This window comes from Arvicola amphibius, chromosome 6 (assembly GCF_903992535.2).
Source record: "Arvicola amphibius chromosome 6, mArvAmp1.2, whole genome shotgun sequence".
NCBI lineage: Eukaryota > Metazoa > Chordata > Mammalia > Rodentia > Cricetidae > Arvicola > Arvicola amphibius.
Window position 1 is genome coordinate 108,794,339 of NC_052052.2, and position 24,874 is coordinate 108,819,212.

At 36.6% G+C, this 24,874-nt stretch overlaps 1 protein-coding gene across 1 annotated transcript; it reads left to right on the forward strand.

Moving 5' to 3' along the window:
* The first annotated feature begins 7,578 nt into the window (after window positions 1–7,578).
* LOC119816240 (aldo-keto reductase family 1 member C13) lies at window positions 7,579–21,827 on the forward strand. The gene is made up of 9 exons (XM_038332705.2): window positions 7,579–7,750; window positions 11,417–11,584; window positions 11,983–12,099; window positions 13,396–13,473; window positions 13,975–14,097; window positions 14,788–14,897; window positions 15,497–15,662; window positions 19,055–19,137; window positions 21,572–21,827. The coding sequence occupies exons 1-9, from the start codon at window positions 7,667–7,669 to the stop codon at window positions 21,612–21,614; spliced, it is 972 nt and encodes a 323-aa protein (XP_038188633.1). The 5' UTR covers window positions 7,579–7,666; the 3' UTR covers window positions 21,615–21,827.
* The last annotated feature ends 3,047 nt before the right edge of the window (window positions 21,828–24,874 follow it).

Here is a 24,874-nt window from a genome sequence, read left to right on the forward strand (position 1 = left end):
TAGCAGTGTTTCTGGTGTTGCAGGATCAACAGCAAATAGATACAGACTAAGTGGTGACTCCACTAATTTGCCCAGTAACCTGCTTCTGGTTCTCAGTTTCTTCACGCTAGAACTAGTCCATGAACAGGAGACAAGAAGTTGGCGCTTGCTCTGCTTCAGGGTCTGACCATATCATCACCTATTGATTGTTCTGGATACTGTGTTTCCCTTATTTCAGTTTATTTTCATGCTTTTTAGAGAAATGAAAATATCCAGTCTAGAGCACAGCTTGGTGGCTTCTTGGTTTCAGTATTGATTGCAATGGGATGGGATGATGGCAGATTCTCTATTTATATGGAGTCTGAAAATATTTCTTCCTTCCAAGAAGGCCAGATTAAGAGAAATGAATCTTCTAATGGTAATGAAGATAAGATATACTAATCATACTGCATTTTTGTGGCGTAGCCCCAGAATTCCTCAACAGATACTGAACCTGGGCTAACTGGACCCCCGTATGTCTCTCTAAGTGTTAGGCTTTAAGTGGTAAAGTTGGCCCTCGGAAATGAAGCAACCAAAATGATTTGGTAGAGTGGGAAAAAGCTTTGATTCAAGTATTGTCCCCGGAACAATTAGTTGTATAGTGAAAACCAGCTTTGATAAACTTGTATGTTCCAGGGTAGGAGCGTGAACATTGGAATAACTACACAAAAGGAACAGAGATAAAGGAGAAATAAGATGGAAACACAAGACAGTATTGGGAGGGGCATTCAGTGAATACTGAATCTACCTCGTTTATTTTTCCACAAGCTTGTATAGCCCAAAGGGGGTGGAGGGAGGCAACAGACTTCATTAGGATGACACAAGGAATAGATTTGAGTTCTCTGATCCTTGGTACAGGTAGAGTAGATCTACTTCAGCACTTAAAATACTAATTAACCATGATCAAGGCCCGAATATCTCTTTCTGGCCACACCTGTTGTCAACAACATTAAAAGAGAAAAAAATAAGCTCAGACTCTGACCATCAGACAAGGTGGAATCGGCTCACATCTGTGTGTGCCTTGACAGTTGTGTGATGCAGGAATAGTTTAACAGACTTTGAAATTACATTTTTATTAGACATAGATGTGAGAGAAAACATAATATTTATCTTTCTCCCATTATGTTCTCGGGTTCTTCTCTCTTTATATCTCTTTCTCTATAATATATTCCTTTGTCTATTTTATATGATATGATGTTATATAATATGTTTAATTATTTGAAATAAAGATTCTGCATATGAGAGGAAACAAGTATGTCTGTTTTTCAGAGTCTGTCTTATTTGCTTAATATGGCAATCTCAGTTTCATCTATTTTCCTGAAGGTGACATATTTTAATTCTTCTTTATGGCCTAATAAAACTCCACTGTGTATATGTACCATTTTTTTCCTCAATTCATCAAGCAATGTACATAGATTGGATGTACTAGTAGGTGACTCAAGGCTGCTTCTATACAAACATCATTATTTCTTGATTTATCAGTGGATTCATTATGGTATCTTGGACACATCATGTTGTCTTTTATTGTTTTTTTTTGGTTTTGTTCTTAGGTTTCTATGTGTTGATATGTGTATTTGTTAGTTTGGGTATTTTGTTTATTAGTACAGCTTTTTAGTGAACACTATACCTTAAGGACTCAATCCCCTATTTGTAACTGGACTTTTCTCTCCTGCTCACATATTCCAGTTTTGCCTGCTAGTTCAGGCTTATTAATGACTAGCTCCTACAAATTAAATTAACCCATCTCTATTATTCTGCATTTTACCACTAGACTTGTGACTTGTTACTCACATCTTGCTACCCTGGTAGCTGCTGGCATCTCCCTGACTCTATCTTTTTTTCTTCCTCTATCTCTGGATTACCCAAATAGCCATATTCTTTCCTGCCATAGGCCAGAAGCTTTTTAAATAACCAATAGTAATAAAGCATATTCATATCATACAGAGGAGCAACCCACATCACCTACTACCACAATAAGCATGAAAATCAAGCCAGTGTAATATAATAACATTAACTAAACACAATATAGAAACACTGAAAACCAATTAAAGACTATACCACAAAGGCCATGCCCATGGAACACATAATTAGAAAAGATAAACAAAATTATTAAAGTACATATAGTAATTTAATAGGATAAGAAAAAAGATAAGAAAGGGAGAAACAGAAATGCCAGTTAATGTTAAAAAAGAAAGAAAAATGTAAAATTGTAGAAGGTCATAAGGATGTCGATCAAGGAGCAAGAGATATATAATTGATCAACAAGAATGTTTAAGAAAAATTGGTAAACTTAAGAATAAAAATAAAACACAAATTTTTTAATGAAATAAATTTAAACACTTCGAAAATATAGTAGTAAGAGAAATGGAGAGACTTACTAGGAAAGAAAAGACAAAGCATTCATGAGCTTCTTTCTGGCCCCTCTAAAGTTGTATTTAGCCAGGAGAAGGGGATGAGTCACTTGAAGTTGGAATCTCTTACCTTTCTAATGATAGGCAGCAGAGTCCAACACTACTGGCTACCTGGTAAGGTTCAGGTCAATTACCCCAGGGTAGTGAAGGAACTTAGAAAAATTCTAATCTAAGAATTATGGAACAAGTTTATAAACGTGTTGTTCAAATTATGTTCTTTATTATCTTTTCTTTTGCTGCAAGGTTTCCAGTTTCTATATACATACACAAACAAAGGTAATTCTCTGGAAATCACAAGTAGCAGAGCTTGAGTTTCTCAGGGTCCAAAAACAGATAAGGGTTGTCCTGAGTGACACAGTCAATATATTTATGGCTCTGGAGACGCATGGCTAGAAGGAAATTTAGGCAACACCTAGGAGACTGAAAGGCTGGTTTAGGAGGTTTTAAATTCTAAAAGGGGAGCAGATGAGTTGGTGCACGAAACTCCATTTCTAGGTTGCTTTAATTAAACTAGGGGTAGGCGTAGGGTATTAATAGCTTTTTTAAGGGTTAGAGCTGAGGGTCAACTGAGGTCAGTACTTTACCAAGTTGGCTGTGGGAGAATTTAGGGCACACAACATCAAACGAGCTTGGACATCATTTTATCTTTGAAGTTCCAAAATGTGATCTATTTCAAAGACTCCCTTCCTAACTAAATGTCCCGTCAAATAAAGATAATTGTAAAAGCATTGACCTCCAAGCTTTATCTCAGGAAACGGAGCAGAGATTTGACTGTGGGAATCAAGGTTTTTGATTGGGTGACTAAATTGTCTCACCGGGGGTCCCACAGATTGGGGTGAAGTCACCCAATAAGCAAAAGAGCAAGGCACGTTTTTCAGTGTCCACAGTCCTTGTGGGACAAATAGGTCCAGTTATGAAGCATGTTCCAGTATGTATTATGCATATTACAGATAAGTAAAAAGTCATCTACCTGACCACTCACAGATATATGTGCCTATAAGATTAAGATGCAACCATGAGATTGCATATACACATTACATGAGAGTACACACTACAATGTAGGTATTGTGGAGACACCAAGCTGCTTTAGCCAAGTGAGCAACTACTTTCAGAGTCAATGTTCTTGCAGACCTTTTCTGGACAGGATTAACCTCCATCAGATAGCCATTTCTCTGATAAGTTTACATACTAGTTGTCACCTGCTATAACTCCCTTGCTGCTGAAACCTTTCCTACCAGTTAGACTCTTGTTCAGCCAGCTAAGAGCAACATGCCCACCAATGCCTGTCCACTTTCTTTGTCGAGCAGGAGCGGCCTCTACTGGCTAGACTTAATATTGCAACATGGGGCCTGGCAGATTCCCATTCTCAGGATTTCCTAGCTTGTACACTTCAGGAATGACTAATATTCTAGGTAGGAGTTTCTCCCATTTGCAATGGGGACGAGGGAAGTAAACATTGCACCAACATCTGTATATAGAGACTACTGTCTATTTTCAAAGCACACTCCGCCGTAGACACGCTGCAGGAGGGATGAGGTGAAGAAGTCAAATACTTTGCTGGTGCTTAATAGTTCTCAATCCCATTAATAGCGTACCTCAACTCACATAGGAGGCTGCAGAGGCTGGCCACCTGGTGATGTAAGGTTTGGGTTTATAACACACATAGATAAGGTGATTGGTTAGCTGCCAGCTACTGAGAATGAGGTTGATTTCTATGGCCCTCAGTGTCTGAGCCAAATCTTCCACTTGAATTTTCAGTTGCTGACACCTGTTTTGCCTTTTCTTTGTGATTAACTACTTTGCCCATCTCACCCAGGATTCAGGTTCCATGAATTGAGATTGTTTACTGCTATTAGGCTCCCAAGGATGGATCAATATTAAATAACTGATCCACTATCATGATGGTTGCTGGCCAAAATCATCACATCAGAGAAGTCATGATCTATCTAGAATTTACAACTGGATTCAAGGCTTTCAAGAGCTGTGGGCTTACCCCTTAACAAGACTGTCAGCCTCTTTTATCTGACAGTGAGCCTAAGTTATGGCTTCTGTGTCTTTTCTCTCACTAGGAATTTGCCTGGTGGCTACAGCAGTGAATACTGTAACCTCAGACTTCCTGTGGCTACCATACTTCAGTCTGCCCATGGTTCTTAGGTGTCCTGTTACCCTATCCCTTCCTGTGTAACTTTCACTGTCCTTCCAATTTTTCTTTTTCTTTCTTGGGAAGAGTTTATATTCTTTATTGTCAAACTCGCCCTATTCCCATGTCACACGTAGGTGATTTCTGAGTTTCTGTTTTAGACAGGGATTCTCAAAATTAGACTTTCATATACCAGATATGCTATTCTTTTTAAAGAATGGGTGGAACTGACATCTATACATGGCATCTGTAATTAGTATGGCAAGTAAATATAAGTTTATATAAAATTAGGGATCTAAGAAACTACCAAGAAGGCTTCATTTCAATTGTAGACACAAATGGAAATCTGAAGAGAGTTATGTGTTATTTGCAGAAAAATATCAGAATATTTTGACTTAAAACATCAAATTTTATTTGGTTTTCACTTATTTATCTCAAGATAAAAATCTAAAGAAAACATATTGATTGATCAGAAATAATAAGATAAAGATATGTATGTTATTACATATATCTCACTAACATAGATGTTTAACCCAGTTGTGCTACAGAAGGCTTATTTAAAAAAGTCCATAGGAGTAAATTTATAAATGTTAAGTTGTTTATCATCAAAAGGTTATTTATATATTTTTCCTATTCTTTACCTTTAAAGCAAGTTGACATTCTTAGTAATTGATCTATTTATATCAAAGTTTTAAAGCAAAACCCCTAGCTTAAAATATTTATGTTCTATTATAATAGATGTTAAACAATTTATCTTAAAGTATTCATAACTTAATAGAATTAAGGATTATTTAAATTTCCATTTGGGTTGAAATACTTTTAATGCTCATTTTTATTACTCTCATTAAATGGAGCTTGTATATAAGTAGGCTGTACTTATGTACCAGGCAAAATGAAAAAATATTAATGGTCATTGACGCTCTTAAAAAAAAAATCTTGTACGAAACGCAAAAATTTCTTACAATTTAAAAAATTTTAAATTTAGCTCCAAATAATAAATAATTTCATAATTGCAGAGCTAACTATTACCAAATCTTTGTATTTTTATTGTAGTCTATGATTCAAAGAATGCAAAACTGAAAATGTTCTGTTAGCTGGTATCATCCTCTTAAAATTGTTAAGAACCATTTTTCATGGGACACATGTCTGTTTTACCCAGCACCACTATCTGCGTATCCTCATGGAGTCCTGAGTTGCCCGAGAAGAAAGATTCCTATTCCTGATTATTACTTGTAATTGAATTAATGATAAATTCAATTCTGTATCATCTAGTATAAATTCAATAGTTTCCATATGTAACAAAACACTTTCTGCATATTGAGATTCAGAACTTTTGAAAGAGTTTCTGGAAAATCCAATAATACCTTGAGTTTAGCAGATAATTTTGACTTTTGGACAGAACCATAAGGACTTTGAGCCAATTTACTTTAATTTATTGATTTGTAACCTGCCTTTCCTGACTTACTTGCAACAGGATAGAAGGTAGGAGCTACATAGTAGGAGCTATTATAGTGTTCCCCTTATAATGTGAGAAAGAATCTAGTTATTTCTTTCTCAAATTGAATTTTTTTGCCTTTGGGATATTTGATGTTAATCTCCCCCCCCCCCCCAAATTCTGTAAGCTCTTTGCCAATGTTCATTTTCTGCCCACAATGAGTCAATTTCATCATAAGAAAAAAGTACTACAATTTCTGATGGGTTTGTTTCCTCATTCAAAATATTTCCAAGTAAATTTATAATTTTTTTCTCTGCTTACATGGTACAAATATTCATTCTAAGATGTTATCTTCCCTCTGCTAAAATCCCTGTAGGGGAAATCATAGAAGGTTAAATAACCAAAATGCAATCAAACTCTGGATCTGAATGATCCACATGTATATCCTGTAATTTCTTTTCCAACAAAGCCAATTCTCTCTCATCTTCAGCTGGTAATTCTCTGAGACTATTTAAGTCCTGTCACCTTTCAAAGTTTGGAACAAATTACTTATTTCTGGATTTCTTGCTCCAATAGTGGGTTGTACATAGGCAATGTCCCAGTCGTCTGTGAAAGTCATTAAAAATCTGCAGTTGATCTTTCTTAATTTGGACCTTTTGGGATTGAATTTTTTGTAGACCCATTTTATATCCTTAGTAATTAATAGAATCTCCTTCTTGTAATTTTTCAGGACCAATTTGTAATTCCCAACAATGCAAAATTTTCTTTAATTTTTCAAACATTTTCTCTAGGGTATCTATCTGAATCTGTTAGTAAAATATCATCCATATAATGGTAAACTATAGATTGCGGAAACTGCTTGCATATCATTTCCAATGGCTGACATGCGGAAACTGCTTGCATATCATTTCCAATGGCTGACATGCAATATATAGATTGGCACAGGGTGAGAGTATTTATCATTCCCTGTGAGACAGTCAGATAGTAGGGGCACATACATTCATCCCAGCACTTGGGAGGCAGAGGTGGATAGACCTCTGTGAGTTCAAGGCTAACCTGGATACATGAGATTGATCCAATCTAAAAAAGAAAACAGGCAAGTGGTGGTGGCTCAAACTATTAATCTCAGCACTGGAAGTGGTATGGCTGGGTGGAAAGAATAAGGCCGGCTGAGGTTTCAGTCTGATGTTTCATAGAATCAGTATTCAGTCTTAGGACTTGCAGAGATAGGGTTCCCCGTTTGGTCTCAGGATTTCATGGAGGTAGGAACTAGTGCCTGGGTGCTCTTCTTCTCTGATAATTCAGCTTTCATCCCTTAAATTCTGACTCCAGATTTTTATAGTTAAGATCAATTAACAATCATGGTACTACTGTCTCCTCCTTTCTGCTGCCTGTCTATTAGACAGTAAACAGTAGGGCTTAAACAGTAGGCATACAGCAGTATTGTTAACCATTACTCAGACAATAGCACTAGTTAATCATTTGCCAGGGAGTAGAAATGGTTAAAGAATAGCCAGGATGTAGGAATGGCTAACCACCAGAATGGGAGTGCCACTTGTTAGTCATGAGACAGGAAGGTGATATATGATGTTTCCCAACTTCCACTTTAGGCCAGCAGCACCAGAAGATTCAGGACGTGCTTAGGCAGAGGAGTGACAGGCCATGAGTTCCAAACAGCAGTTTGTCAAACTCAACGATGGCCACTTCATTCCTGCCCTGGGTTTTGGCACCTACAAACCCCAAGAGGTAAGAATGCATGGTTCTCAGTATTTCCAGGCTAAACCTATTCCATGTACAAGAAGGCAGATAGTTAGGCTTGGCCTACATTAGGGCTTGATTGAGTCCCAACCTATTTATTATTCCTGTTAAATGGATGTTGGAGCAGTGGCTGCAATTGGTGGCTGTGGGTAGGAGACTAATCTGTTTCCCAGATAGGCTGAGTCAGAATTCTGTCAGAATAGGGTCTTATGCATGCTTGCACTTCTGCTTGTGAGCCAGCAGGAAGGCTTAGTGGAGAACAAAGGGAAGGCTTAACTCTCATTTTACCTGATGGTGGGTCTTAGTGTTGTGTATGATGGAGCTACAGGGCACATGCCTCAGAGGCATTGGGATATTTACTATAATTTAGTCAGGGACTTCAAGAGTAGGGAGAATGCTTGTTTATGTCCCCTGGTTTTTCTTGCTGGAGGCTAGGCTCTCTGGTTTTGGCTGAATGTGGTTGTTTTTTTTTTCCTCTTAGATTTACTCTTCTGGTCCAGACCTGCCTGTGAATTTAAAGTTCTTGTTTGGGGCTGGTCAGCTCTAGGAGTGAACTTGAAATGAATCTTCTGTCTGTGACCTCCAGGCTTCAAGGGGCATATCCATGACCTAACAATTGTGGGCACTATGCTTTTCCTATGTCTATGTTTCTCAGCTGGAAAGAAGAGAAGAAAGTCACCATATTTCTTATCAGCGCTCTTAGTTGTTGTGAGAGGAACTTCTCTGTTTATGTCTACAATCCGCAGCATGATATTTCCTTTCAAGAAGGCAAGATCCATAGAAATCAGTGTGATAACTCATGGTGTCTCCCTGTAATGTATGAAACAATTATTTGAGCACTATCTCACTTTGTTTGGGTTAGCCTTCTGCACCATGCAATGAATGCTGCACTAGAGCCAAGTAATGTCTCCTACGAACAAGTTCTGAACTGTAAGAAATTTATTGGAATTTATAATATATCCTAATGATTGGGGGAAGGCAGACCTAATAATGATAAGTGTAAATTCTTGGTTTTCATTAATGCATGTTGCGTGGTCCCCAGAACTGAAACTATCAAGGTATATACTGTTTCTTAACCTAAAGGGAATTTCTTGCTTGTAAGTTTCCAGAATCTTTTCAATTCTGGGACAATAGACCACTTACCTTAACTTCAAATTCACACATTTCCTTCCTATTAGATTTATGCATATTTGGAGATATATACAGGATTAGTTACTTTTGCAAAGTGACAGAAAGAAAAACAGCAACAGGTCTCAAGGCTCCTGTTAAACCATCAGTGTTGGTAACTCACAGAGTGATTCTTATTCTTAGCTAAGTCAGAGCTGCTGTTCAGAGAAGGTGGTACAATCCAGAATTTCCATCACTGTGTTTTTATTATGGACAGAAAACTGTAGAAGTTACTAAAATAATCAAGAAGGTAGTCTGATTTCCTTTTTTACTCCTTTGTATATGTTGTATATATTTTTGTATATGTGTTTGTGTATTTGTGTATGCCAGAGGTCAAAATTTTCCTCCACTCCTCTTTATTTTTGTGAGGTAGGGTGTCCCACTGAGTCTAGAACTCAGTGATTCAGCTAGAAGGCAACCCAGTGACATCCTGGGATCACCCTGAATTTGCTTCTCCAGGCACTGGGATTACACGTGTTTTGCCACCATGCCATACTCTGCTTTTACATGAGGGCTGGGGTCTGAATTAAGATTCTGAGAGTTGTTAATAAACACTTTATTGATTGAGATATATTCTCAGTCCAAACCTTAAATTCTGTAATAAAAGAACTGTCATATCTTTATCCAAATCTCACAGTTGAGGCAGTGATTTTAGATTTGTTTCCAGTCAAATCTTTTTTGTTTGTTTGTTTGTTTGTTTGTTTTTCCAGACAGGGTTTCTCTGCAGCTTTTGGAGTCTGTACTGGAACTAGCTCTTATAGACCAAGCTGGCCTCAAACTCACAGAGATCCTCCTGCCTCTGCCTCCCGAGTGCTGGGATTAAAGGCATGCACCACCACTGTTTGGCCAGTCAAATCTTTTTTTTTCTTCCAATTTAATTTAATTTTTTTCCAGTTTATTTATTTTTTATTAAAATTGCCATCTCCTCCCCTCCTTCTCCCCCTTCCCTCCCCTCCCCTCCACCCACACCCCCACTCCCTCCCTCTTGAGGCCAAACAGCCATCAGGGTTCTCTACACTATGTTGAGTCCAAGGTCCTCCCAACTCCCCCCAGGTCCAGGAAGGTGAGCAACCAAACTGACAAGGCTCACACAGAGCCCGTCCATGTCGTAGAGACCAAGCCCATCGCCATTGTCCTTGGCTCCTCGGTCAGCCTCCACCATCAGCCACCCTCAGAGAGTCCGAATTGGTCGCATGTTCCATCAGTCCCATTCCAAGTGGACTTGGTGGTCTCCCATTAGTTCTGTCCTGCCGTCTCAGTGGGTGAACGCATCCCTCATGGTTCTGACTTTCTTTCTCATGATCTCTCTCCATCCGCTCCTCATCAGAACTTTGGGAGCTCAGTCCGGTGCTCCTATGTGGGGCTCTGTCATTTTCTCCATCCAATGCCAGGTGAAGGTTCTATGGAAGTAGACAAGATTGCCGGACAAAAAATGGGAACTTGGGGGGAGGGGGGATGGGGTGAGAAAAGTGTGAAGTGGAGGATGGGAAGAGCTTGGGGGAATAGGATGGTTGGGATATAGGAAGGGTGGATATGGGAACAAGGAATTATATATCTTTCTTAAGGGAGCCATTCTAGGGTTGGCAGAGGCTTGACTCTAGAGGGGTTCCCAGGTGTCCAGGAAGATGCCCCCAGCTAGGTCCTTGGGCAGCTGAGGAGAGGGTGCCAGAAATGTCCAGATCCTATTGCCATACTCATGAATATCTTGCATATCACCAGTCAAATCTTTTAAAAGCCTTTGTCTTTGGATGGAAGGGCTGACCCTCCAAGTGAATAATATCCAACATGATGTAGGAAATTTATTTTTAATGAGAACATATTCATAGGGTAGATTTTCTTTTTCCTGACAGTATTTAGGTATGTCAGATAAAGATAATGGATATGTAGAAAGACAAACATAGGATACTATTCTCTGTTCAACTTCCTATTATTAACTTAGCCTTGCTTATTATCTGAGATATTTGCTTTCTCATCCTTTTCGGACAGTGTCTTTGTTGGGGTTAAAGAGGAGTGTCTATCTAATTGTGCTTTGTCCCAAGTACACTTCCTTGTGCTTGTTTTGCTTAGTAACCCCACTACATGAATGGAATGTGACTTTCAAGCAAACATTTGAACCCCGTGTGAGCTTGGCATTCACCAGTGCTAGGATTGTGTGGGTATAAAGAGGTTCTTGGATATGAAAATCTTACTCTTAGTTAGGAAAGAAACTCCAAGAAAGTGGATTGTGGCTCCTTGCCTCAAGTGTGGGACAAAAATAGGCAAACATGGAACCTGTGGAGATGTTTATTTTTCTGTGCTATTTATTATATTTCTTCAGTATTCATTCATTTTATAGACTAAAACGTAGGAATTCAAAGAGCAGGGGACTAGGCTCTGGCCTTGTGGTCTTAGGATGACCTTAAAAGAAAAAATTGTTTTTTGTCTAGCAAGGTCCCATCTAAGCTCACCCAGAACATACATCTCTAAATACCTCTTTTTTTTCTCTAGGTTCACAAGAGCAAGTCACTAGAGGCTGCCAACCTAGCAATAGGTATTGGATTCCGCCATATTGATACTGCTTATGCATATCAAGTAGAAGAGGAGATAGGCCAGGCCATTCAAAACAATATTAAAGCTGGTGTTGTAAAGAGAGAAGACATGTTCATCACTACAAAGGTAGAGTTTTTATAGCATGCAAGAGGGCAAATTATTGAGATATATAAAGTTAAATTTATATTACTTGATCAGAAGATGGTTAAAGCTGTCAGTTGTATAAATGGGTGAGAGAAAGTAATGGTAGATTATAATCTTTATGAAATTAATTTAGTTATTAGACGTTATAGTAGTATGTGTTTTATTTTTTAGCAACTTCATTGTTCAATAAATGAGCTAACAATAACAAAAACATGTAACTGAGTTTACATTGTTGTGTATGAGTAACGTAAATCCTGTTTTAAAAATGAATGATTACAACTTTCCTTCAAGTACAAAAATAGTTCAGTGTTAGGATAAATAAGTTGCATGTTTGGGCAGTCTATTAATTGATCTCTACTTCCATTCTTCAACTTCTGTAGCTCTGGTGTACTTGCTTTCGGCCAGAGCTGGTCCAGCCTAGTTTGGAAAAATCACTGAAGAAGCTTCAACTGGACTATGTTGACCTTTACATTATGCACTACCCAGTGCCAATGAAGGTAGTGATTTCTTTGTCAAATGTACATATGTTTTTGTGGGGGTGTGGATATCATTTTTATGGATGATTGAGACAAGTTTCTATTATAATTTCATATGAATTTATGGTAATAAACATTTGAGTAGGTTCCACAAAGTGTTTACTGGATTATGAAATGAGGTATCCAAGAAATGGCCAGAACCACAGATTAGAAGTAACTTCCAGAAAACATGCCTTTACACATCTTTTACATTTATTTGTGTCACTAGATATTTGCTTGGGTCTTGTCCTTATTATTTTTTTTTTTTTAGTGGCAAAGGTGGCCAAAGAGAGCTTCAGCTTCAAGGTCTTGGCACTTTGTGGCTTCTCTATATCTTTTCTTACCACAATAAATCTTGCACACAGTCCTGATTGGCCATCCTTGGCTCACATGCCTGACCTTGGGCCCACAGGCGTTCATACCTATTATCTATCTTGGGGCAGGATTGATATAAATTCTTGCTGATGTTCAAGTACAAGCAATGACCATATTTCCCAGTGAATATGAAACATTTTCTTCCCTTCCTTCCTTCCTTTCTTTCTTTCTTTCTTTCTTTCTTTCTTTCTTTCTTTCTTTCTTTCTTTCCAAAAGAATGAGTAGACAAATAATACAAGTCCACTAGGAGAGCTCAGTTTGTTGTTTAAAAATATTATTTAGATGCAGGAATGGTGTGTGTGTGTGTGTGTTTGTGTGTGTGTTTATTTAATAACAATTTAAGAAAGAGAGGCCATCAATTTGAGAGACAGAAGAAGCATGCATAGGAGGTGTTAGACTGAGGAAAGGGAAGAAGGGAAATGACGCAAGTATAGTATACTTTCAACAATAAAAGAAAATTATAAGAAAGAAAGTTATTCCTATAGATAACATAAGAGAGTACAGCAAAACAGGTTTCCTAAAGAAAAGTTTTGCAGCTCCTCATATCTATCACTTGTAAATGCAGTGAAAAAGATAATGTTTCCCTTCCCCTATGTTTGCTTATTGTCTTATTTCCAAGATAGTCCTTATTTTTGAAAACATTATTTGTTTAATGTGTTCGGATATTTTATTTGTATGTCTGTGCAGTACTGTCTTTGGATGGCGTTAGGCCCCATGGGCTTGCTTACAAATTGTTCTGACCAACCATGTAGGTGCTGGCATTGAACCCAGGTCCTCTGAAAGAGAGGCCAGTGCTTAATCAGTAAGTTATCTGTCAGCCTCCTCCAGGATATTCTTAAAAACATTATTAGGGGTGAGACATGTTTTTTTGTGTGATTTCTTTAACAAATACTTCTCTTCCAGCCAGGGGATAATGATTTTCCAGTAGATGAAAAAGGGAAAATGCTATTGGACACAGTGGATTTCTGTGCCACGTGGGAGGTGAGTACTTTTCAAAAGGACAATAAATCAAGTGGAGGGAGGGAGAATCAGATCATTTTCCCATGGGTATAGATATTGATTTATATGTATATATATTTGCTGGAATGAAAGAGGAGGAATGCATTACTAAAATGTAAGGGAGGGAAAATGAAGAAGTACTCAGGATAATAGGAATATGTGTTATTTTGCCACCTTATGTAGTAGCATTCTCAATTTACTAGTGATGTCATAGAATTCATCCTTGGTAGACACCATCTTCACCATTATCATTATTATCTTTACTTCATATTTAAGTCCTATGATCATTTGGGCAATTCATTCCTCCCCATAATTTTTAGTGTCTATTATCAATTTTAGGGCCTTTTAGGCACAGGTAAGTATTATAATACTGAACTACATGTCTAACTCTTGACAGTTTTCTTTGTAACTGCTGCAAATTCTCTTTATACTGATGTAGTGAATTGCAAGTATGACACTTTCTAATCCCTTTCTCATCACCAGGCATTGGAGAAATGTAAGGATGCAGGATTGGTCAAGTCTATTGGGGTGTCCAACTTTAACCACAAGCAGTTAGAGAGAATCCTGAATAAGCCAGGGCTTAAGTACAAGCCTGTCTGCAATCAGGTAAGGATTCTCATTCCCTCCCCATCTCTCATGCTTTTCCTCGCCCTGTACTATTGAAACTGTTCATTTGTCCTCTGCCCAAGTGATTGTCATACTGTGGAAAAGAAGATTCTGAGAGCAGTGCCACTGTTTGAAAAGACATGGGGGATTCTAAACTTTATCTTGTACTCTTAAGTATTGGTAAGAATGGGGACAGACTATATAGTTTCCCACTTCTGAAGAATGTATAGCTTTAAAGCTCATCCAGCAGGCAGAAGCTGAAGGCAGAGAAAAGTGATCACCCCTTGAACTGTGGGTAGAGAATAGGCATGGATACTGCTCTGAAAGACTGAGCTAAAAAAATCACTGTGTGGATAGGAATTATATAGATCTTAGATGCTTTTCTCGGTCTTACTCTTATCCTTCCTCAAGATTTTATTAGGTTTAGCAGCTGATATTTTTACCCACGGACCTGCCTTGCTGACCACTAGCTATTATTTGACACAAAAACTTGTCCTAAAAAAGCTGTTAACAGAATCTTACAAAATTAGTTATTTTGTCTTTCAAGAAAAATTGCAACAGTTTAAACTTTTAAATTCAGATGTGATATTGCATATAATTTTCTTAGTCTAATTTATTGACTTTAAGCACTTTTATTTGTCTTAATATGAGCATTTGATATAATCTGATCTCTATCATATCCTTTCACAGGTTGAATGTCATCTTTATTTAAACCAGAGCAAGCTGCTGGATTACTGCAAATCAAAAGACATTGTTCTGGTTGCTTATGGTGCTCTGGGAACCCAACGATATAAAGAATGGTAAGAAGATGAAGAGTTTACCTGAAGCAAGACTGTCAATTAGCATCACACTTCTCAGTTTTCAAGTAGAGAGCTGTCCTTAGAAGAACCAAGTGAAGGAGAAGCTGGGAGCTCAGGGACTTCTGTGTAGCCCTGGAGGTGTTTTTGTCTTCTGATTGCCCTAGTATAATGCTCTGACAAGAGTAACTTCATGGGGATAGGGCTGACTTTGGTTCACAATTTCAGGGTACAGAACATAATAGCAGGCAAGACAGGGTGTCAGGAGCTGGAAGCAGGGGGTCCCTTCACATTGCAATCAAGAAGCAGGGAATGACAAATGGATACTAATGATCTGATCATTTTTTCCATTTATACAGTCCAGAATTCCTTGTTTGGTCACACCTATAATTAACATGGGTTTTCCTATATCTATTTTCATAATAAGGTAATCTCTCACAGTCATTCTAGGGGCTGATCTTTCTGGTGATCCCAGACTTTGTCCAGTTGATAATAGATATAACCATCATGACTAGTCTAGATTGCACTCTCTATTTTGTTTTGCAGCACCACAACCAATTCAAACCCTTGGCCTCTTGAACTTATTTCTGCTTTCTTACTAGGGTGGATCAGAATTCTCCAGTTCTCTTGCATGATCCAGTTCTTTGTGACGTTGCCAAAAAGAACAATCGAAGCCCTGCCCTGATTGCTCTTCGATACCTGCTTCAGCGTGGGGTTGTGCCCCTGGCCCAGAGTTTCAAAGAAAATGAGATGAAAGAGAATTTGCAGGTGATGAGCTCTGTTCCATATGGTTGTTACTTAAAATCTTTTGTATGCTTTTGGGTTGTTATGTATTATCTTCGCATGCTTTCTTTCTTTAAATCTCAGTGAACTTTTCTGAGATGAAACCTATATTTTTAGCATTTTGTGTACATATGAACTTTCAGGTGCATGAGGAATATTTTGTCTATGACATAAACAACAGCATGACTTGACAGAGTTAGTGTTGGAGATATTTAGAATTTGCTTTGCCTTGTCAGCCAAGTATTACATACACCTTTTCATGGACCTCTTCTTTATATTCTGAAATGAGAGATCTGGACTGAGTAATTTTGATTCTAAACACTCCTATGCTTTTAATTTTATTTCCTTTCATGCTCAGATATTCTAATACACACACACATACTGATTAATTTATAAGTTTATGTTTCTCCTTACCAATATTGATTCTTTTCAAAATTTCAAATATACTTTATTATACTGTAAAATGTTAATAATTATGAAAGAATGCCGGGTGGTGGTGGCACAACTTTTTAATACCAGCACTCAGGAGGCACAGGCAGTTGGATCTCTGTGAGTTCAAGGCCAGCCTGGTCTACAAAAGCTACTTCCAGGACAGGCTCCAAAGCTACAAAGAAACCCTGTCTCGAAAACTAATAAACAAACAACAAAAAAAGAGAAAAAAATAATTACTAAAGAAACAATTCTTAATTAGAAGTTTATTTTGAATAACATTTATTTACCTTAGTGTTCTTCAATTTAAAAGTTTGCTTTACTTTAGCCTGAACTCAGTGAAAATAATCTGTCTATGCTAAGTTGCTTCACATATATTTAAGGAACAATTGTACATTGTTTTCAGGACAATGAAGCCTCATAAGCTCAGTAGACTGATTGAGCATTTCCTCAGTTCTATATAGGTTTCATACAACTGACAAATTTTCTAGGTTTTACCTCTACATTTAGTGTTGTCTGAGTTTCTGTCCTGTCCGGTTCCCACAATCGTTAAGTCCCGAAGAAATCAAACAGAGGTCTACACTAATTATAAACTGATTGGCCCATTAGCTTAGGCTTCTAAATAACTCTTATAACTTATATTAGCCCATTATTCTTGCCTATGTTAGCTACGTGGCTTGGTACCTTTTTTGGTGAGGCAGTTACATCTTGTTTGCTCTGTTTCTGGGTCAGGAATACACACCAAGCTTTTCTCTTCCCACAATTCTCCTGTTTTCATTGACTTGCCTCTACTTCCTGTCTGGTTGTCCCACCTATACTTCCTGTCTGGTGATGGCCAATCAGCATTTATTTAAAATATAATTGACTGAATAAAGATTTTTGTACCACAGCACTTAACCCTCTTAAAAAAACCAAAAACTCTGAATCTAATATCCTTTTTTAGTTTTTCTCCTGACCATTAACCATATTAACTTTTAACGAACATTCTAAACAAAGGAATATATCCATAGTCCATTTTTGGGGAATGTGGGCATAGTTTTCCATGCTACTTCCTGCTGGTTGGGGGTGCTGATAATCTTATGGGGACCTGAGGAAAATTTAGAATTATGATCAAGTTCTGACTGTAGTTTCCTATGAGGTTTGTTCATCTCAAGCAACAGTCTTAAATCTCTTCTGGATGTAGAACTCAGACATCTGGGCTATCTCTTCTACTGGAGATTTCTCAGGTGGTCTTCCTTGATCAAACCTTATTTTTCTTAACTCAGAATAAATCCATAACCTCTCATTTTCTGTGGAAACAAAAGCAAAATCTCTTCTCCAAAGCAACATATCTTTTGACTTCAATTTTGAAGTCAAGGTATTTCAAAATACCTATTGTGAATTAATTTATCAGCATTTATAAACAAATATCTTTTGACAGCTGTTGCTCCTTCCTCAGCATTCAAACAATTCATAGAGAACATAATAACATACAGTATACAGACTCTCTATGTTTTCTTCATCTTTACATGGCTTTATTTTAACCTTTATTTCTTTTATTTTTACTTTTAATTTTTGGCTTTTGAGACAGGTCCTCTGTGTCTCTTTGGCTGTCCTGGGAACTCACTCTATAGATGAGGCTGTCTGTGAACTCACAGAGATCCACTTGCCTCTGCCTCTCAAGTACTGGGATTAAAGTTGCATGCTACAACACCTTGAACATAGAGGTCAGTCTACCTCTGCTTCCCAAGTATTGGGACTAAAGGTGTGTGCCACCACACCCAACTACTCTCTTTTTTAATTTAAGGACTTTAATCTTTAGCCTACATATATTTTTAATATGCTGTAAACCATTTTAGAGGTTTTCTTTATCTTTGACTCTCTCTTTACTGCATCTCTTTCTCTTTATAACTACATGAGTGTTTAATTTGCTAAGTGATATAGCTAAGGTTAAAATCATGGCTTTGGTTGCTAGATCCAGCCCATTCCTTAGCTTTCTGAGATTTCAGGCTCATGGCAGAGGTACTGGCCAGAGCCATGTTTATTGCCAAAACTCTATGGCACTTAAAGTTGCCTGGCATCAAGCAAGCTGCAGCAGTCTGCTAACAAATCACATTCAAATGCTCTGTAGCCAGATCTCCTGCCTGAAAGAGTTAGAGTTTGTGCTGGCAGGATTGCCCAGAAATCCAGCATTTTAAAATGGCATGACTTTTTTTCCTGCTATGACTGAAAACAAAAAAGCATTCAGTCAGTTTGTCATCAACACCACTTAAGTATTTTGTGGTAGGGACCTCTTATAAGATCTGAAAGGTTTTACAGCTAAAACTAAGTCAGGAAGCCTCTCTTAAATGAGAGTTCTTGCCTCTAGTAAGCAGAGCCCACCTGAGAAAATGCTGCTATCAATAAGCCATGATGAACTCTACCCTTTTCTGTTTACACTGACATCCCAAACTCTCTCAGGCTTTATGTGGATCCAGTTGTTCACACATTTAGCAAAAAATCATTATGAAGTTAAAGTGTCTCAATTTTAGAATTTGGACAAATCTTTACATATATTATGTTGAAAGAGCAATTGTTTACTTTTCAATGATTCATTGATGGATTATAAAATGCAACTCTCAATGCAAATTGCTGTTTGTTTGATGTATTTCAAAATTTTTCTCTAGATTTGTTGGAAACTACTTATATGTTTCTGTGATTTTAATGTGATGTTAAATGTATTTTTTTGTTTGATTGTTTCTTTTTTGTTTTTTTCTCAAAATGACTATGAAATTTCCTTTTGTCTATAGCATTGTACAATTTTAATATATCTCAAAAACAGTTTTTTCATTATTACTTAATATTTAGTAACCATGAATGCTTTAGTAAACAATGTTCATAATTTTTAGGCACATACATACTAATCATATTGCTTTTGAGGCGTAAACTCTGATTCATTCAAATGCTAAAACCCTTTTATTTTCCTGAAGGTTTTTGAATTTCAGTTGTCTCCTGAGGATATGAAAACCCTAGATGGCCTGAACAAAAATTTTCGATATCTTGCAGCTGAGTTGTAAGTAATGTTGATAAACACCTCATCTCAGTTAATCTCATGTCCAAGTCTCTGCCTACCACTTCCATCCATGATGATTCAGACACCAAATACCCTATTTGTCTGTATCAAGTTTCCCATGGAGATTGTTAATACAACATATATTTCTGAGTTTTTGAAAATGTGAATTTGTCATTTTAAAACATGGAGAATGTTTTGAATTAAGTAAGAGAAAACATTTAGAGAAAAGCACTACTGCATGGGAGAATTAATAACTAGTTAACAATCTTTAGTTTGCTTTCCTGCTCTATGGTTAGAAAATTTGATACGAGAAATAGGTTATAAATTACAAAGACTGCGTAGGTACCTATAGGTGCATATTCTTCTATCTGTCTGTCTATCATCTATCTATCTATCTATCTATCTATCTATCTATCTATCTATCTCTATCATTTATCTATATCTTCTCTTGTTGGAATTTTATTTCTCAATATTAATAAATATAAGGTTTGAAGGAGGTTTAGAAAAATCTACAATGCCATGAAAATTAATATATATTAGCATTGTTAAGATTTTTATTTGTATATAGCAGAATAAAGTCAATGAAAATATACAACTCAATGAGAGAATCATTGCTGTAAATAATGGATAATTCTTGTCACACCTTAATTATTAATTATTTTTATCAATGCACATTTTGAAATGTTATTTATATAGACAAGTCTACAAATTATGCAGTTAGCTGCTTGAATATGGGAGACCATTTTATTAATTCTTTAACAGAATCTAAAATTGCTTTTTAATTGATTAACAGTGAGTGAATAATTAATGGATTACTAATAATTAAATGGAAGTGAAAATAGTAGACATAAATGATATTTGAAGGCATATTAAGATATTTCATATTGATCATTCTGTACAGTTACCTTGAACTAAAGATGACTTATAACTTTCTCCTTTCTCAGGAGACTAAATTTATGAAGGATTTTAGCTCTTCATTGATTTATTCATAGATGAAGCTAACGGAGATGAATATTAATTAACATAGGTCTTTGCATATTCTGTTCTAGGTTAAGGGACATAATTGGATAATAATTTATAAATTATATTTTAAAAACATTTCTTATACATGCTTGTAAATGACTGCAAGAATATCATCTTCTGCAACTCATCAGGGAAAAAATGATTGACTTTCACTTTGATGGTGTCTTCCTAGATGTCACAATTTACATTGTAGAAATTGATCAAACAGTGTGTGTTTGTTTTTATTTTCTATTTTAGTTTTGCTGACCACACTGAATAACCATTTTCTGAGAAATACTGACATGGGGAGGGGGGCTGGCAGTCACTCCAGGATCTAGTCAAGATGTATGAACTTGCTTTTTGGAGTCCATTCTCTATGGTGGGATACCTTGCTCGGCCTTGATAAGAGGGTTTGGGGGAAGGGCTTGGTCTTGCCTCAAGTTGCTATTCCAGGCCTTGTTGACTCCCAAAGTAAGGCCTTAACCCCCCTGAGGTGTAACATGAGGGGGCCAGGCCTGCTTGTTGGTGGTTTCTGTCCCACCTTATACCCCACTGCCAGCAAGCCTCAAGGAAATAACACAGAGATCTCTTTAAGTTATAAAGCTGATTGGCCCATTAGCTTTAACCTCTCACTGGCAACTTTCACATCTTAATTAACCCATTTTTCTGATCTATGTTAGCCATGTGGCTCAGTACCTTTTTCAGTAGTTGCAGATCACATCCTGCTGCTTTGGTCATCTGGGCAGGAGAGAGAGGAATCAACTTTCTCCTTCCCAGAGTTCTCCTGTTCTCATTGCATCATTTCTACTTCCTGTCTGGTTTTCCCACCTTTACCTCCTGCCTGGCCAATCAGCATTTTATTTAAAACATGATTGACAGATTACAGACAATTCTCCTGCACCACTGAGGAGTGGATGGGAAATGGCAATGAGGGTATGTGGAAAGGCAGGATAAAGGGAGGGATTGGAAGAAGAACCGGGGTTGGTTTATAAAATGAGATGAAATGTTAATTAAAATTAAGAAAAAAGAAGAAAATTTAAAAATACAAAAATTATGAATAAAAATTAAGCATCAGAGCCAATAAAGAAAGAAAGAGAATAAAAAAAATACTTGGACATTTAGATTTGAGTATCATTGCCAAAACTGTATTACTTACATATAAGGGTTTTTGTTTGTTTGCTTGTTTCTTTTTGTTTGAGAGAACATAAAGATTTCTATATGTTTCCAATAACATGCTACTAAAAATAAAATATTTTGTTCTCTGTAATAAAAAATGGATCTCAACAACAATAACAAAAGAAATATCACCTTATGCAACTAATCAGGGGATAAAACAATTAACTTTCTCCTTGAAAGTGACATCTTAAATGTTAGAGTTTACATTATTAAAATGAATCAAACAGTGCATGTTTGCTTTTATTTCCTATTTCAGTTTGACGGGCCACCCTGAATATCCATTTTCGGAGGAATATTAATGTGGGGACTTAGTCATGACTGCCTGAAGTCACTGTGTTCAGTGATGTTGGTGATGTGACTCAGATGCTGTTTGGTGGATGCCTCATTTCTGGTCAACCTAAACTGCTTAGAAACTCTCACATTCAACTGAAGCTCCAGCTAATGGTCTTGAAGGAAAGGGATTTAATTTTCATGATGCCTCAAAATAAATATAACATTTTCTTCTCAAAAGATACAATTGTTTTTTTTTAATGAATGATTATGGCACAAAACTGGTTTTGCTGGAAATCTGTGGGTGGTGTTTGGAGATGATGATTGCCATTTTATAAACTTTTCAGACTTGGGGTAGGTGGTTTTTCCAGACCAGAGAATGACTGTTAGCAGTTGTCTATAAGTCAACGGTCCTCTAGCCCTGAGTCAACAAGAAAATACTGTGATTCTCAGTCTGGAAGATGAGACACACATAGGAAGTTTGACCAATAATTCCCAAGCTCTGTCTAGTTGCTTAGCATTAGAGTCTGGGAATTGGATAGTGAAGTATTTCTGAAATAGGTTAGGCTAAAGAGAGGGCATGAGAACCAGCATAATAGGACCTTTAAACTCAGGAAGGGAGACTTCAGTTGATCATAGGTTTTTCTAGAAATAATGACAAAGTTGCTTTTTTCAGAACTTTTTTCTTTTTATTTCCTTCCTCCCTTTCTTTTTTATAAATATAATCACATCTTGAAAGCAAAAGGAAGTTTTCACAAATTTAATCCATTGACACAGCAGAGTTATTCCTATCATTTTTTAAAAATAAAAACAGAACTAATTTTAATTTTAATAAATTTAGAAATACTTATAAGAATTGTGATGCATTGATCAATGTGATCTGTGAATGCCTAAAAATTTAGTGTGTAAAAATGTCAACACCATGTTGGACTAGCAAACATCAAGTTTTCCCATGGAAACATGTACCTAGACTAACTGACATATAGGCTCTGCTAATCGGTCAGCTATCTACAGAAACCAAGCAAAGAGGCAACAATTAGTAACAACAGGATCCTCCAATAGGTAGTTTTACTGTATTTTATATATCACACTGGGAAGAACTGCCTGCCTGGCACCATGTTGTCTTGGGATGTAGGTGGCATCAACAGTTATCATTTAATTTTTAATTCAAAACAGTTGTAGTAACTGATCATATAGGTCCCAATATACCAAATATGTGATTTTTTTTATTTCATACTTCCATTCTCACATGAAGCCTAGCTTCATAAATAGAAGTTGGCATTAGCTAGCAAGGTTCCCACAGAATCTTTATGCTCCATGGAAGATAAATTTTGTTTTCTTTGCATTTGAACAACTGATTAAATGATGACAAACAGCCTTTTCTCAATGCTTAGAATGTTGACCAAAATTTAATATTTTAGGAGATAATTCAGTGCTTTTTAATATACCATTACCTTTTCCATATTAATTCTTATTTACTCTTGTTCAATATGTCTTTTAAAAATATTTTTAATTTGTATTAAGTGTGTTTGTCTGCATGTATGTCTGTGAACCACGTGAATGTCTTGTGTTTAGGGATATCGGAAGATGGTAATCTTCATTTAGAACTAGAATTACAGAGGGTTGTAATTCCACCATGTGTGTGTTAAGAATCTAACGTAAGTCCTCTGACAAAGAAGCAATTAGTCCTAACTTCTAGGCCATCTCTCCAGCCCCTGTTACTCAATATTTTGTTCTTCATTTAGATTCAAAGGGGCCTTTAATCTCATTATGTATTTGCAAATGTTCAGAAATTCTAGGTGTTTTTGGATATGTGGGGGAAAATGCAGTGGCAGATGGGTATGTCAAAGAGGAATTTTTACCTTCACTTGCAGTTGAAAAAAATCTGGAAACAAAGGCTGTACCCATGACCAAAAAATAAAATTATGAATTACAGATGATAGAGAGAATGATCAGAATCTACTCACCTGTTCCTATGTTCATGATTTAGATTAATTTGAACACTTAGACTTATGGTAACTGATCAGTTTGAGTACATGGAACACAATTCTACATTAGACAATTCTGTATCTTGATAAAACATGAGAAATAATGTTTAATGACCAGATGACCACCAAGGCCTTAGTTTTGATCTCTGAGTCACTAAATTTAAACTTTGACATCTGCCAAAATAGATCAATGTGGAAATAGTAAAATTATGAAAGGTCACAACCAAAGAGAGAGCTGTGCTCACATATAAATGAGTTTATTGATGGAGTTTTATGTATATAAATGGCTATGTACATGGGAATAATTGCTGTTTTATTACTTCCTATATATTAAAAAATCCTCACTATATTGTATACATAAAACTTCACTAATATATTCAGTTCAGATGTGACATAATTTTAGGCACAAAGATGACCTAAGAGTTTATAGTATAAGATTATAAGAATTTTGATAATTTATACAGGCTTTTTATATAATAAAGATCTTTACTTATAGGCATAACAGTTTTTTATGGTGCAATCTCATTTAAATTTTGTTTAAATTTGCTTCCAAATTTTCCCTATATTCCCAAGACTCTAAAAGGAGGAGCATTTAACAATGTAGATTGTGATTAGTAGGCAGCAACCTTGAAATTGTCAACCGTGGAGTGCAGTGTTTTTTTTTTTTCTGTACAGATATGTGTGTATATAGTACAATGTCCCTGTAGAACAACAGGGTGCCAGTATTTAAAACAATCTCCAATCTCCAGAAAGATTGACAATTGAGGCAGCATCCTGGAGTCCATCCAAATGGCACTCAGAAGTTATCATAATCTATATTTACATTTATGAGAGAAGGTTAGATGAGTTTGCAAAGAACAGGAACATAATAAAAAAGACAGAAAGACACCGAATCTGTGGTATTGAGTAAGTGAAGTTGAAATAAATTAATGAGTGTTGTTTGCTGCTTGTTATATTCCATTCTATTCCCATAGATTAAGGTATAGCTTTATCTTTTAATCCCCCCCCCCCCCCCCCACACACACACAATTCTCCTTTCATTTCTCCAAGCCCTCCTACATATCCCTCTCTAGTCTCTTTCAAATTCATGGCCTTTTAAAATTAATTATAATTATACACATACATGTATATTTCTAAATACATAAATACATTTCTCTGAGTTTGTAAAGAGTTCCATACATGCTTGAGCGACTGACCATTTGGTACAGCATACAGCTCTCAACTCTCCATTGCTTTAAAAAAGCTGTTATTAGAGTTGAAATAATAAAATTTTCTTGCAATTACTGAAAAGCACATAGGAC